The sequence below is a fragment of the Ambystoma mexicanum genome, chromosome 3p (genome assembly GCF_040938575.1).
Source record: "Ambystoma mexicanum isolate Mex_15411 chromosome 3p, UKY_AmexF1_1, whole genome shotgun sequence".
Lineage (NCBI taxonomy): Eukaryota > Metazoa > Chordata > Amphibia > Caudata > Ambystomatidae > Ambystoma > Ambystoma mexicanum.
This window is the reverse complement of record NC_090925.1, coordinates 195,142,518-195,158,614: the sequence shown is the minus strand read 5'-3', so window position 1 is coordinate 195,158,614 and position 16,097 is coordinate 195,142,518. Positions and strand designations below refer to the sequence as shown.

The 16,097-nt window shown below is 47.3% G+C and overlaps 1 protein-coding gene across 1 annotated transcript in view; it reads left to right on the top strand.

Annotated features, from left to right (window-relative positions):
* Nucleotides 1–16,097, top strand: part of LOC138580238 (solute carrier family 25 member 36-A-like) — a 132,989-nt gene that overhangs the window by 99,995 nt on the left and 16,897 nt on the right. Inside the window, exon 6 of the mRNA XM_069650616.1 lies at nt 3,582–3,883. Within this exon, the coding sequence (XP_069506717.1) occupies nt 3,582–3,883 (302 nt within the window). The remainder of the gene's footprint in view (nt 1–3,581; nt 3,884–16,097) is intronic.

Below are 16,097 nucleotides of genomic sequence, written 5' to 3'. Positions count from 1 at the left end.
ATTTGATGAAATTTAGTATTTTGTCAAGAGCGAAGTAGTAGAGGAGAAGGCCAAAGAGGACATTAGCACATTAGTCAAAGTGACTGACGTACCAGAGCTAGCATGAGGGTTTTGCGAGAATGGTAGGTGAGGAGAGGGTGGATTTTCCTGATATTTATCAGGTTAACCCTTGCTGCAGAACAGCTGGTACTTGTAAAGTGGTGTAGTTTGAGATCTCTATTGAAGAGGACACCAGGTTTGTATGCCTTAGAGGATGGGGAGGGCAGGTCAGGGGAAATGGGATGTGTAACAGAAGGATAGAGCGCACCGAAGCCTGGGAAGTAGAGGACTTTTTCTCATGCTTAACTCCTCGCTGACCAAAGTCCCATGGAATGAGTGGATTTCTCAGGGGCAGCCAGAAATGCATGCAGTGAGATCAGGAGTGAAAGTAGGTAAGGAGAACATTTGATTGTCTGGCGCCAAGAGGACATAGAAGAACACAAATGAGGAGGTTAGGTAACCGAGAGAAGACGTATAATGGGCGAAAAGGAGAGGACCAAGAATAGAGCATTACAGGACACCAATAAGGAGGGAGGGTTATCCTGGAGCGGCATCCTGGATTCCAAGGTTGACAAGGACCAGAAGGAGAGAGGGAAGGTCTGTATGACAGCCGGTACAGGTCTGGAAGGATTCGGAGAGAGGCGAGTTTATGATACTGAGCATTGGTCAGAACATTGGAGACCTGAGGAAGAGCTTTTTCTGTAGAAGGACCATTGTGGAAATGGGTCTGGAGGGTCACAGTGGTCATTCCTGTCAAGATATGCAGAAACCGTATCCGCGGCAGACCTTTCTGTGATTTTAGACGAGAGATTCCGGAGAGGTGCAGCTAATAGTTAGCAGGATTGTGATGGTCAATAGGAAAGCATCTACCTCGATGCAGAATGAAACATCCCAAGAGAAAGGGGGAAGTTAAAGAGGAGGAAGAGATAGGAGCAGGCGAGCGGTGCAAGGTCTTTGACCATCTGATGGGATGTTGTGCTTCACTCATGTGGTAATCGGGCACAGCAGAGTGGGCAACAATGCAAGCTGCACCCGCACAGAGAACGCAAGCAGCAGACTTCCTAAAATTGTCGTTTTTCTACAGGGCCTTGTTGTTACTGAGGCCATGGGGGTGGCTAGGTCTGGAAAAGATCTGGGGCTACACTAATGTTTGGGCTGTCGGGACTCCGACCTAGCTAGCTTTTTGGTTGTAGCCAATGAGTTTCAATCTGGGGCTACAACCAAAAGATCCAGGGCTATAGCCCCTCCCAACCTCTCTCCCCCAGCAACGCCCCTGACTGAGGCCACTAACATCTGAGCTCCACGTTTTGCTGGATAACTGGACGGAGGTACAGAGTGAGGGTGATTGCGCAGACTGCCACTCTCCTAACTTCCCTCATGCACAGGGCTGGTACAGCAGTGTAGCAGCGTGGCTTCTTTGCATTAGGTAATGCTTCATGCACGCAGCGATGGATTCCTTTTGCTGGCAGACCGGCTAGATAGAGTTAATTATGCCCCTCAGACATCTGTGTTCAGCTTGCAATACAAAAGAACAGACAAAAAGCTCACGTTTATATAAATATAAACTCTTAAAGGTGAATTGCGTTTGTATGGCAATTTTATTATCATAGAAACAAATTCAGTAAAATACCCTCAATCTATATTTTACACAATACACATATTAATAGCAGATTTAGAGCAACACATCACAAATACATATTCTAAATGAACAGGCATCCAATATTAATAATTCTAAACATAATACATAGTCCTAATGCAGCAACACATAAGATTTCTAACCTGATCAATTCATTTCTACAATTTTTAGTTTTATTATCTCAGAGTGTTCTAGTGCATAAACACCAATCAGATCCACTAACAACTAGCAGACATTCCACTAAGTTACAGACATGAGATTCAGTCCCATGTGTGCATTATCTCTAATTGGAAATTGCACACACAGCATGTTGACTTTGGCTACTCATAACCCTGATCACCTTATGAAACACCCAGCACAACACGTTTCGTTCCCTCACAAATTCATTAATACGCAACTTCATCAGGGGTAGAATTCTCTCATAATCACTAATTATATATCACACACATCTTGAATTAGTTATTAGACTTAATCAAATCAATCAGTAATTCAATCTAGTGTGCATGGCCCCTCTCTCTATTAATCATATTGCACATTGCTCTTAATATTCAGTGGATTCACCCACCTCTCACCACACCTCTTGTTGCGCATCCGATCCACACGTCGATTGTTGTTACTGGTTGCACATTCCTCACAATCTTCAATTTCTAGAACGTAACATTGCTAATCCCAAACCATCCTAATCCCAAACCATAAATCGAATTCAATATCTGATCACGAGCAATTCACGTGTTAGGATAAATATTAACATTACTCATATCTTTAATGATAAAGCTCATTAGCTACTGCATATGCTAATTCGTTAATTATAACTCCCCATGGGCAGGGACCTCACCTCATTCTTTGGCCCCTCACTATTCTTGACACAAGCTATTCTGAGAATAATGATTTGGTGGTTTTGCAGTGCAGGGCGGAGTCAGCTGCCAAACCATCGGCAGTGGTTAGGGTGCCCCTTATCCCACCTTGTACGTGAATCCTCATGGCTCCTGGAAAAGTGTCCAACTCATAATTGCATTATTGTTCTGAAGATGTTGTAGATGTCCTAACCCAGCATTCGCTCAGAACGGATAAATCCCCGCCCTGTGTCTAACTCTTTTAAGGGATCGATCAAGTGGTGCTGGTTTGTGTTCCCTGGAGATGCGTCAAGCCTCTTTCTAGTCTCAACACACTACCTCATGAGGCACTCACTCGCACACTCTTCAGGCGCTCCAGCCAGGCGAACAGCACACAGCCACATTCTGCACTTTCTTCACAGCCCCAGCAATTGAGTTCTCACCAGCAGGCAGAGGGCTGAAACTAACCGCAAAGAGCCTGCTCATTGCCGGAAACCACCCAGCAGTTCCAATTAACCCTTGGCATAGCACAGTCAAATTCACACGTGCCAAAAACCCTTACAACGTGGCGTGTTGACTATATAGGTCCATATTGTGCATGAGGGTTGAGGGAGAACTGTATGTGAACTGGCAGGCAGTGATGGTGTGGCCTAGGCCTGCCAAGTAGGGCCAGACGGCACACCTTTAGCACACCAGTAACAAATCTATGCATTGAGATTTTCTTTGTCTGTAGCTCCACCCCTAATTGGAAATCCCCTCCAAGAGATGACCCTCTGTCATGAGTCGACATCGCAGGTGGGCATGCTCTGATTGGCGGTACAAAGGGTGGTGACTGGGCTACTAGGCTACCAAAGATGATGTCAGCAGCTACAGCTGGGTGAAAGTGCCACTGACCCTGTGACTCTAGTTGTTTACCTGCATGTTCAGTCTCTGCTCGGATTGCATAGTTGGCCTCCCTGCGGAGGTCTTCAATGGATTCCAGCAGTAGTTGTATTTTGTGCATTCATGTCCCTGTGCTTTGAGAGACTCTCCCTGCCTCAGTTGCACCTCCTTTTTTCTCCTCTCTGTGGCAGTCGCGGCAGGCAGCGCCAGACGAGCACATTACATTGTGTGAGAAACATCTTCCAGACCGAAGGCATGCGAGGCTTTTACCGGGGCATGAGTGCCTCTTACGTGGGCATCTCTGAAACGGTCATCAAATTTGTCATCTACGAGGAACTGAAGCAGCGACTGAATGGGAGGGGCCAGGGTCTCACGCCTCCTCTCCAGTCCCTGGCAGGCATTGCCCCACAGCAGCAGCAAATTAACTTCTTGGCATTGATGCTGGCGGCGGGTGTGTCGAAGACTTGTGCATCCATCATAGCGTATCCGCATGGTAAGTTCAAGACTTGTACATCCACCATAGCGTATAAGCTTGTTAAGTTCAAGACTTGTGTGTCCATCATAGTGTATCCGCATGGTAAAGTCAAGACTTGTGCGTCCATCATAATGTATCCGCATCGTAAAGTCAAGACTTGTGCGTCCATCATAGCGTATCTGCATGGTAAAGTCAAGACTTGTGCGTCCATCATAGCGTATACGCATGGTAAAGTCAAGACTTGTGCGTCCATCATAGCGTATACGCATTGGTAAATTCAGCCAAAGTGGATTCCACCTGCTAACTTAAACCAGCACACAGTGTTTTCTAACACCAAGAAAGGCCCTTGTAACCATTATCCCTATTTTAGTATATCATTTAGTGCCGAATTCCTCCCTTCTTTTAAATGCTGGTATAATAGGTTTTATTACTACTCGTCTTAAGGATACTCCGTTTTTGCAGCTTCTCTATCTGTTTAGAATCACATGCTATGCATAGTCCACCATTTAGTGGTTGGTTTAATTGCTAACTGTTGGGTGCGTGTTTTTGTGGCCTGTGAGGGCCCCTGAACGACTACACTTCCCAGCTGTCCTTTGATGTCACGTGGAATGGCAGGGGGTTCTAGAAAAAAGTTGAGGGTAGCAGTGGTTGGAGTTGGTGCCTATCTCTGTCTGTGCAGGGGCTATGGTATTTCTAACAGGATGAAATCAAATTGCTTTGGAATATCTGTCCACGTGAGGATTCCCCCTTCGGAACACAGGCTTTTAAGTTGGTATTCGAGAGGGCTTCATATGTATGATGTGTACATGCTGCCCACAGTGCTCCTTCTAGTCGATACCCTCTTCAGATTGTTTTTTATGCCATCGATTTCAGTCACTGAGTGGGGAGCAAAGTGAAAGATGACCTCAAGGCCTTTGATATATTGATTCAGGGTTTTAAGGTGGCTGTGCCGGGGGAAGCTTGTCTAAGAATGAAAGTAGTGTATTTAAGCAATAAGCCCCAAGCTAGGGGGACATTACCGCTTCAGGTAATGGCCTGCGCCCATCGTTAGAGAGCCGAGCGAAGTGAAGGTCATTAACGCATGAAATAAATAAGATGCAACGGGGATAATGGACTACACATAGTCCCTTCTTCCTTTCCATGGTGGCCATTAAAAAGTGATAAAAAAAAGTAAACACTCTTTAGTGCCATCAGCACGTCTGGGAGCCGTGCATTCAAAAAGGCTATAAAGGCCAGCCATCGCTAGGCCATTGATAGCCCTTTCTTTTTTTTAAATTGTATTTACCAAAAAATTCATTGGTTTTAACAAAATTGTCAAAGTCTATTTCTTCTGTTTTCGTCACGAGAGCCGTAGAGAGGAGCACTTGTATGGCTTAGCTTTTCACTTCTTCTTCTTTACTTTTTTCTATCAAGATGAAAGCCTGTTGCAAAATCTTTGCCGTGGCAATTGCCGAGGATGTTTTTTGTCCGCTAATTAGCCGTTGCCAGCAAGTCTCCTCTTCCCGCAAAATTGAGGTCTCAGAACAGTTGACAAATAGGCCTTTCTCAGGGTTCTCAATGCCGTGCAGGAAGTTAATAGATGTCTAATCGTTTCTACCGCCTTTTCCTCTTTGCATAGTCTACATGAATTTGATGGACTGTTTCCTCTGATGAACAAAATTTCGTTGGTTGGCAACAAATTTAGCCTCGCTTTCATAAAGAGCTGTCTCAGAGGCTGGCTAGGGAATTTTTTGTAGATTTCCGCCGGATCGTTGTATTTTCTCTGTAGAGGGGGTAGATGGTTTAAGAGTTTGTTCTTTTCAACCATCTCTAAGGTAGCAATCCAGTCCAGTTCCTCCAGTTTTCTCTTTACTCTAAGAGGATTGGTCAACAGCTCCTCTTGCGAGCAAGCGACTGAAGTTAGTTGAGCCTTCTTTTTGTCCACCCATGTTGTCAGAGTTTTAGAGTTGCCTGCTTTGATTTCCATCGCCATCAGATTGTATAGGGTTGGTGATTCTGGTAGGAGGATTTTCCTATATAGGGACAAAGTGTTGTTTTCCACTGCGGCTTTTAATGAGATCAATCCCAGTTCTTTTCTTATTGCCGGTAGTGAAGTAGAGTTTGGAACTGACAACAACAATCTCCAAAAAAAGGCTTCAATCTTTGGCCAAATCTTTACCGGCAGCAGAGGCATGGCTTCGACTCCATATGTCAAGCACGGGATGACCTTTGCCTTGTAATATTTCAATTGGTAGCAGCGAGAAACGCCCAAACTTATTGTCCAACATTCTTGCCTGTGTGGTCATTGTACGGACTTTGGACCAGATGAAGTTTTGCATGCTTGTCTCCTGTTTGGTGTTGTCCAGCATGACCCCCAGATATTTGAATTTTGGGACCACTTCTACCTGCATGTTATCCAACGACCATGATGATATTGTTTCACACTTTTTCTTTTTGCCCAAAATCACTATTTTCGTTTTTTCAATGTTGATTAGAAGTTTATTTTTGTTGATGTACTCAACCAGATTAGTCATTTGGCGTTTGAGGCCTATTGGAGTCTAATCGATCAAGGTAATGTTGTCCGCATAGAGGATTCTCGGGACTTGTACAGACCCAACCTTTGGCGGGAAAGCCCTGACCAATTCCGTTGATTCTTTGTAGTCACCGATGAATGCCGTGAGCAAAGCTGGCGCCAGAGGGCATCCCTGTTTAACGCCCCTCGTGATTGGAATACTAGTCGATAGCAGGCCCTTGCCATTTAATTTTACTCACATCCATGTATTGGAATAGACTGCTGTTATCGAGGCCAAGATGTTATTCGGACAATTTGCTGCTTCGAGTTTGTTCCACAGTAAAGCTCGATCCACCTTGTCGAAAGCCTGGGTGAGGTCAATAAAGGCTAGATAGATGTTGGAGGATCTCTCTAGCGCTTTGCTTTTCATAAGGCTGAGAATAATGATGTTAATTGATGCACCCGCGTCTTTTTGGAAGCCAACTTGAAAGGGATTGTGCAATGGAGCAGACTTTAACCAGGCTTGGAAAAACTTGAGTAGAAGCGTGCCAAAAACTTTGCCTATACAGTCCAGGAGCGCTATCGGTCTGTAATTGGCCGGATCAGTTCTACTCCCCTTTTTGAAGATGGGTACTACCACCGATGACGTCCATGTGGCCTGCTGCACTGTATTCACAGTTGAGGTATACTAGGGTGCTTTTTCTCCCCTCGCAGGATTCTCAAACTTAGGTGGCCCGGTACCTAATACGCATTACTGTTTTGCTCTGATTTGTGGTATACTAGGGTGCTTTTCTCCCCTCGCAGGATTCTCAAACTTAGGTGGCCCGGTACCTAATACGCATTACTGTTTGTTTGCTCTAATTGTGGTAACTTGTGCTTGCCGCTCACTTCCTGTCTGCGTGCTCTCGTTTCGTCTGTCTCCCCCCCCCTCCCTCCCTCCTACTCCATGGTGCTCTCCGTCTCGCCTATCTTCTCTAACTGCTTCTCCATTGACTATCCTGCTCTCCTCACTAAATCTGGTAGGAAAAAGTTTAAAAAGGACATCCTGGTCTCCAACCCAGGCCTCCCTATCGCTGACACCTACACTTATGCCTTCTCTAAGGAAACTCTCACTGACATCCTCTTTTTCGTGCCTTCGCCTGACCTATGGACCCTTCATATGGTCTCTGTGCTCTCTCCTTTCTCCTCCTCTCTCATTAATGGTGGCACCCGTTGGGATGTCCTCTTGGCCCCCTTCCGCTCCTCTAAGGCCATCATTAATGTCTACGCTAATGGGACCGTCTTGGTCCAAGGCCCTCAGGCCAACCTTCACCTCTTCGATAGACGCTTCCCACACCTCATCAACTTCCTCTCCTCTCCTGCTGTCCCCCCTCCTCTATCCTTGGCTACCTTGCCTCTACCCTCCCTCCCTGCCCCCTCTCGTGCTCCTTCTTCACCTCCTTCTTTAATACCTCCGCAGGGCGTACCTCTGATCTGTACCCCTCCCCTGAAGTTCTTCAAGGATGGCAGCCTTCTCCACATTGCCACTCTAAACACTCGCTCTGCCATCAAGCACTCCTCCAATATCTGTCACCTTCTTGAGGAACTGGACCTCGACGTCCTTTGTCTCACTGAGACATGGTTCACAGCCAGCTCTGCCACCTGCTTTGACACATTCCTACCTGACGGTTACAAGATCCTCTCCATGCCCAGGCCCAACCGTGCAGGGGGGGTGTTGCCCTTATCTTCCCTGAGTGGATTCCTGCCACTGTCACTCCTACGCAGACCTACTCCTCTTTTGAATGTCTTGTCTGCCGACTCTCTCTCTCTCCTAGCCATTCCCTTACCGTGGCTACTATCTATCGGCCACCTGGTCAAATTTCCTCCTTCCTCTCTGAGTGGGCTGACCTCTCCTCCGCACTCCTGTCCTCAACCACTCAACTCCTCTTTCTTGGCGACTTTAACATCCACCTTGATGCCTCCAGTCCCCCCACTGGTCTCTTTCGTGACCTCTGCGACTCTCTCTCACTCTCTATTCTCCCATCTGGGCCTACTCACTCTGCTGGGCACACTCTTGATGCTCTGATCTCTTCTGACCTTCCCCTCTCCGTCCCTCTCTCCACTCCTCTCTCCTGGAGTGATCACTTTCTCCTATCCTCCCACCTCACCCTGCCTACCCCACAGGCAAAGCCACCCTCTTCACTGCCACCCACCTTCTCGGTCATCCGACCCATGAAGCGTGTGTCAGTTGAGGCTTTCGCTGCTACCTTCTCGCCCCCCCCTGCCCCTTCGGCTGACTCCCACCCTGACACAGCCCTCTCCATGCTCCACTCTGCTATATCTGTTACTCTTGATATCCTTGCCCCCGTCATGAGAATCCGCCTGAAGCCCAAAGCCAAATGTAACTCCTGGTATGACTCGGATCTCGCCACCCTAAAACGCAAGTGCAGGGTTGCAGAGAGGAAATGGCGTGCTTCATGTTCATCCTCTGACAAACTGGCCTGCCGCCTGCTCCAAAGGCAGTACCGGCTCTCCGTTCTCACCAAGAAGAGAGCCCTTATCCAAGCCCGCATCTCTGCGGCATCAAACAACTCCGCCGAACTCTTTAAAATCTGCAAGGAGCTTGCCAACCCTGTTGCAGTCTCTACCTCTCCTGTCCCCTCCTAGGCCCTCTGCACTGCACTGGCCTCTCACTTCATCTCTAAAACTCAGGACATCCTGTCCTCGCTCTCCTCCTTTCACCTCCCTCCCTCCCTACCCGGCCCTTCCTCTGGCCCTTCTGCGGTCACCCCTCCTCCCTCTTTCTCTGCCTTTCCACCTTTCTCTGCTGACGAGGTTTCCAGACAAGTCCGATCAATGAAAGTCTCGTCTAAACAGGTTCACCCCTGTTCCTCCAAAACTATCAAGGACCACATCGGCTCCCTGGCTCCTGCCCTGGCTGACTTCTGCAACCACTCCTTCGCCTCTGGAGTCTTCCCTTCCCCCCTCAAGCACTCCCTTGTGCACCCTCTTCTCAAGAAACCCTCCTCCGACCCCTCCTGCCCGGCTAATTATCGCCCTATCTCCATCACTCCCTTCCTGGGCAAGCTCCTGGAGAAACTGGCCATCTCCCAGCTTAACCTCCATTCTGAATCTGTTGGTAGTCTTCATGACCATCAATCTGGCTTCAGAGTTGCCAGAAGCACGGAAACTGCTCTCCTGAACATCCGTGAAGACCTGCTCTTGAACCTCGATTCCAACACTGTGTTCTCATTCTGCTCGATCTCTCCTCTGCCTTTGACACTGTCAACCATGCCATCCTGCTCAAACGTCTCCGGGAAAACCTGGGTATCACTGGTCAGGCTCTGGCGTGGCTGACCTCTTTCCTTTCAAATCGACCCTCCCAGGTCCAACTGGGGTCCTTCCTCTCCGACATCTTTTTCTCCACCTGTGGTGTCCCCCAGGGATCTAATCCCTCTCCCTGGCTGTTCAACCAGTATCTGGCACTCCTTGCCCACCGCATCGCCGCTCTCTGCCCTAATTTCCAGTTCTATGCGGACGATACCCAGCTCATTTTCAGGCTACCCTCAGCCTCCCCCTCTCCTTCCCTCATCTCTGACTGTCTGTCTGCTATCCAAGAATGGTGTGCCGCCAATGACCTCTGCCTTAATGCCAGTAAGACTGAGATTCTACTCATCGGTGCTCCCACTCCCTCCTTCCCTGCAGCTCTCTGGCCTGCCTCCCTTGGCCCCCTCCCTGCTCCTACCGGCAAGGCAAAAAACCTTGGGGTCATCTTCGACTCCACACTCTCCTTCTCTCCTCATATTTCTGACGTCGCCAAGAGGTCACACTACCAGCTGCACCTCCTCAGAGGTATTCTTCCCTTCCTCTCCTTCCCCCAGAAGCTCACTGTCTCCCGAGCTCTGGTTCTCTCGAAGCTGGACTACTGTACCAGCCTCTATCTTAACCTGCCTGCCTCCACTCTCCGCCCTCTGCAACTCATCCAGAACAGAACTGCGAGACTTGTCCTTGGCCTCAAGCCCAGGGACCGTATCTCTCCAGGACTGAAATCTCTACACTGGCTCCCAGTGGCTGCGAGGATAAAGTTCAAAACCCTCTGCATTGTCCACAAGGCCTTCTGGGGCCTGGGTCCTAAATACCTTCAACTCTCTCTTCCCAAATATCTTCCTTCCCGAGCCCTTCGCTCATCCGCCTCCAATTCCCTCAGGGTTAGCCGCTTCTCGAAGCATCGAGCTGGGGGTAGATCTCTCTCCGCGCCAGGTGCCTCCCTCTGGAACAGCCTTCCTGCCTCCCTGAAACTTGAGGAGAACCATCTCCGGTTCCGGAAGCACCTCAAAACCTTCCTCTTTGCTTCTGCTTTCTCTCTCCCTCTCCCCTGCTGAACAGCTAATAAATTCTTCACTGAAACTGCACTGATCCTGCAACTGGACCACTCTAAAAGGCCTCGGTCCTGGGCCCAGTCACTCTCCACTTGCACTGATGCCCTGGAACCCCTTTGCACTGCGGGACTGTCTCTGTATCCCTACAGCTCCCCCCCCCTTCCCCAGCACTTGCTCTGCACTTACCTCGCACTTGCCACCAGCTGGCCCTATTTATTTATTTATTACTTTACACCACTTACCTTGTACTGCACTTCCCCCCTCCCCTTCCCCTTGCACTTTTCCCCCTCCCCCACCCCTGCACTTGCGCGATCTGAATGACACCTGGCCTAGTACGATCGTTGTCCGTCTCCCCTTGTCCCTCCCCTCCCTGCCTCGTCGCGCCTTGAAACACATGTGTATAGGCGCGTTACAAATACCATATCATATCATATCATATCATTATACCGGCACTGTTTTAGTTGTGGCACAGTTTTCTAAGACTTTGCTAATGAACGGCGCCCACTCTTCCGAGAAGGATTTAAGGTCTATGTTAGAAATGCCATCTGGGCCGGGTGCGCGCAAAGTTTTTATTTTCCTTATGATGCCTTTGATGATGTCCTCATCTGAGAAGTTATGCCATTCCTGATGTTGTGCTGTTTCCTCTCTTACCTTTTTTCCGTCCGGGTCTTGAAATAGGACTGAGAAATGTGCCACCCACGCTTCGTCACTCACGCAATCTGCCTGCGACGGCATAGGGTGCGCCCCTGATTGTTTGATAAGAGACCAAGAGTCTCCTGTGTTTTTGCTTACTAATTTCTTTAGCATCTCCTCTGTGTCTTTTTGGTACAAGGAGATTCGGTTCTGTCTCAGCCACTTTCGAAAATCATTTCTCGCCTTATATGCATTCTTTAAGTCCACTTCCATGTTGCTTTTTTTCGCCTTTTTTGTTAGGCTTCTTAATAAGGCTCTTCTTCCCACTAAGATTTTGTCGCATTGATGGGTTTGCATGTCTTTCCCGACCACATTTTTCTTTCTCATTTTTATTTTGAACGGGCTGAGTAGAGGTTGGTAATCAGGGATTTTGACTGTCAATGTGTCTTTACATTGTCCCTCTTTATGATAAATTTGATTCAGTGATTTTATTCGCTCCGCTGTCAATTTAAGTCGATTCCCTTGACCATTTAGTTCGAGATGGGATTCACAGAGGAGTTGCTCCCTTTTCCCCATTTCCCATGTGGCTTTAAGCAGATTGTGATCACTCGCTTTTGTTTTCACAATATCGAATGTTGTGGCAAGGCTCAAGATGTTGTCTGTAGCGAAGAAAAAACAATGGTCGCACTGGAGGTGTCTCTTTCCCATGACGGGACCTGATCTTGCTTCGGAAAGGCCTTGTCAAAATCGTGGCATCCTCGTGAGGTCATGAAATCGAGCCATTTCTCACCCCTTTTTTCTGTTGGAGTTGTTGTCCAGTGGCCCCTTTAGAGGAGCATCTTGCATTTAGGTCTCCGCATATTATGATATGCGTTACTTGTAGTTCTATTAGTAGTTGGTCCAATATGTTGCTTATGCTCCTCAAAAAATCCTCATCTGAGATGCTCTTTGGGTTCCAATATACGGCGATTATTGCTACTGATAACTCTACAGTACACTCGGTATATTGGTTTGAGATCGTCCACTTTGTTAGTATTGCTAAGTGGTGTATTGATGATGACAGCGTGTTTTTAATGGTGACGCCGCTACCTGATCTCACCGCTAGGAGAATCCCTGATGACGGGCAACCCAGTTTGCTTTTCTTTGCGGGGGAGAATTGAATCGAGAAGCCATCTAGAGGGGGTTTTTCCAACAGCCATGTTTCTTGTAGGGCTAAGATGTCAAAATTGCCCAAATTGACATCGCCTTTTTCTAGTAGGTGTTGATGGCCTTGCGTGTTCCATGATCCCATGGTCAACGTATATGATAATTGCTTCTTTTGCGTACACGTTGCTCGAGGATCCTCCCCCAGGGTGACTGGCTGCTATTTCCCGGCATATGCCAATATGTTTTTGGTAGCCATGCCCATAAATGCTTCATCTGAGGGAGTGCTGTTCCTGTTTTCAATGTTTGCTGGTTCTTGATACTAGGCGTTAATTGGCTGTCTCGTGCCTTGGCAGTTTTTACTATTACCGGGGTTGTTTCTTCTCTATTGTCAGATCCTCTGCCTGTTTTTGGGGTTGTGAGATCTTGAGGTGGGTCAAACCTGTTTCTTCTTTCTTTGGCACCTTGCCTGCTTGACTCCGATGGGTTAGTCGCTTCTTTGGCGGTATAGGATTGCGGCTTTATCATGTACCTTGGTAATCTGCGAGAATTATAAAGCTCCTCCGTTTTTGATTTGTATCAAGGTGATCTGGTTCTGCTTGAAAGCTTTGGATCATCCGCCTCACTAGCTAAATTGATTTCTGAGTCATCCCATATTGATAGGAGGAAACCGTCTTTGGAAAGTTCTGTAATCGCCTTCTGATTGACAGGGGCATGGTCGTGGCCTTTATATGGATCTATGCCTTTGCCGTTTCTCCTCTATGATAAGGTTCCACCCTTATGTAATCTTCTGCCCTCAAGCTTTTTAATAACGTGGTCACGCTGAAGATGTTTCTTACAGTCCTCCTGTTCAGGACCATATTTTCCCGATTTTTGCTAGATTGTTCTAATTTCAAGATTACAAGGCTTTGGGGTTTTTCTTTCCTGTTGTGCTTGGAAGGTCTCCCTCTTTCCTTCGATGGATGTCTCCTTCGGGTGTCTACTTTCTCCCTCCTTTCAACCTCTCGCTGTTTGTCGGTTCTTACTTGAGGGTCGTGTGCCACCCTGTTTGCTACTTTTGATCTACTATTTACATGTTCTTTCCCATCGCTATTTGCCTTTGCTGTGATACTGTTCTTGGTGCTTTTTGCAGAGCCTGGATCCTTGCGTTGTTTTTCACTTGAAGTATCTCTGCACTTTCCCTCTTCCACATAATTTCTCTTTAAATTTTTCTCCTTCTGAGCTCCTCTTTGACTTTCTTCTTCGTCGCTATCTTCGTATAGCGACAGATCCATGGCGGAATTGTCCGCTAAAAAGTCATTTATTGTTTTGGGTGAATTGGCAGAAAGAGGGCGTGAACTTGGTTCGTAATCATTTCTCCTCATACCCACGGTGCGAAATGACCTTCCATTCTTGGTTTCCCTTTCTTTCTCCACTATTTCCATTGTCTTTGTAGTGGAATTTGCTACGCCCCCGGGACTGGACTCTGCCCTTTTGGTTAGTTTCAATAGCACTTCTTTTTGAGTCGTGTCCGATTTATTTGTTTTACTTTGTCCCTTCGCCACTGTTTTTTTCGTTTCTACCTCATTCGTCTGAACCTTGGGGTCGGTTCTTCCGGCCTTCTGGATTCTCGGTGAGTTTGGCCCTTCTTTTTTCTTTGTTGGCGAACTTGCTTTAAAGAAGAAGACCGCCGGTAGATTGACTTTTCCTCCCTCCTTATTGCTGTGGAAGTAAACAATGCTGAAGTTGTTGCCATTTTGATCCTCACTCAATGCGTTTTTTTGCTGTATGTGTTCAGTTTGCGTTGACTTAGCCATCAATCCCATTTTTTGTGGTTTATTCACTGTGTTGCCATTCGTAGTTCTGGTTTGGTTACCCTCTGCCCCACCTGCAGGTTTGATCGGAGATTTGTCTTTGGCCATTCTTTGTTTATTTTGTTCTGCGGCACTTATATACCCTTCTACGAATAGAAGTTTTGTATGCATCATTGCTATTAGTGCCGCCTGATCTTTCATGGTGTCGTTGATGGTTTCATAAAGTTTGCAGAATGGGTGCAGAGCAATCATGAGCGCTGACATAACAGTGGTCAGGTCATGTTTTTTTGTTGAAGTGTCTTTTGGCGTCATAGGCCGGTGATCACCGTAGCTCTGGCGCCTATTCGATAAATTTCGAAATGCTTCTTGGGTGTTTGCTCTTGTTGGTGAATAGGATTTTGATGTGATTGGTACATTTTTGCGTGATTTCCCTAGAGGATCCTCTTCTGGTTTGTCCTTTCCTTGTCGTTATGGGGTTTCAGTTTCACTCCGTTTCGGGGGCTCCCCCCTTGGTAGATGGTGTTCAATAAGGATTTGTTTTCCAGCAACTGTATCCTCCTTAGCCACCCCTTTTTCCTCGTTTGCGATGTCAGAAACACCACCGTCTCCTTCTGGCGAGTTCTGCACGGGACTGTCCTTATTGGCCTCACGCACCAACACGGACACAACTGGCCCTGCCTTGCCCTATCCAGCCTGCACGTCCCTGCGGCACACCTCAGGTACTATCCTTCGGTTTACACGCCATCCTGACTACCGTCACTCTGTGGACATGAACAGCATTACTGATCTCGGAGCCAGGAGACTTGCCTGGTCAATTCACCCGTAATTTCTGTCACTCACACTTGTCCATATTGATGCTGAGCCTTATGGTCGCTTTCAGACCACATCTGAATTGTGTCGCGCCAAATAGCTACTCACCGGTGATCAGGCCGGTGCCTCTTGCCGCGCCTAGCCAGTTATATGCTAGTTCATATAGTTCATTTGTTGTTTGCACTACCTCTGCACGCTGTGAAATATGACTCTACCACGATATGTTATGATCTTTTCAGCATCAAAGTAAATACGGTAACCTGTCCCATCAATATATCCGGCTCAGGCCAACGTCACGGCATTGTCAGACCCTCTTCTTAGAGCAGGAGCTTTGGCTGCTCCCTGTCCCCTTTTGCACCCTAGCTACAACCACGCATTTAGCCTTTGCCTACTGTGTTTGCTTCATTTGAACTGCCCTTTTGCACCTAGCAATAATTTCGATTTTAGCCTGTGCCTACCTGTGTTTGCTTCATTTGAACTGCCCTAACTACAACTTCGCATTTAGCCTGTGCCTACCTGTGTTTGCTTCATTTGAACTGCCCTTTTGCACCTAGCAACAATTTCGATTTTAGCTTGTGCCTACCTGTGTTTGCTTCATTTGAACTGCCCTTTTGCACCTAGCAACAATTTCGATTTTAGCCTGTGCCTACCTGTGTTTGCTTCATTTGAACTACCCTAGCTACAACTTCGCATTTAGCCTGTGCCTACCTATGTTGGCTTTATTTGAACTGCCCTTTTGCACCCTAGCTACAATTTCGATTTTAGCCTGTGCCATCTGTAGCGGTATTACTGAAACTGCCCTTTCTGCACTATAACAGCAACTTCAATCTATAACCTCGGCTGTGCTTTAATTAAAATTGCCCGTCTCCGCACCACACCAGCTAGTTCAAATCTTGCCCCTGCCTATCCTACTGCGCCAACAACCAAACTACCCACGCTCTCCTCAATTCCAATTATGATCCATTGGCTCATACTCACCATGTTCCCTTTCTGTATCTTAAACA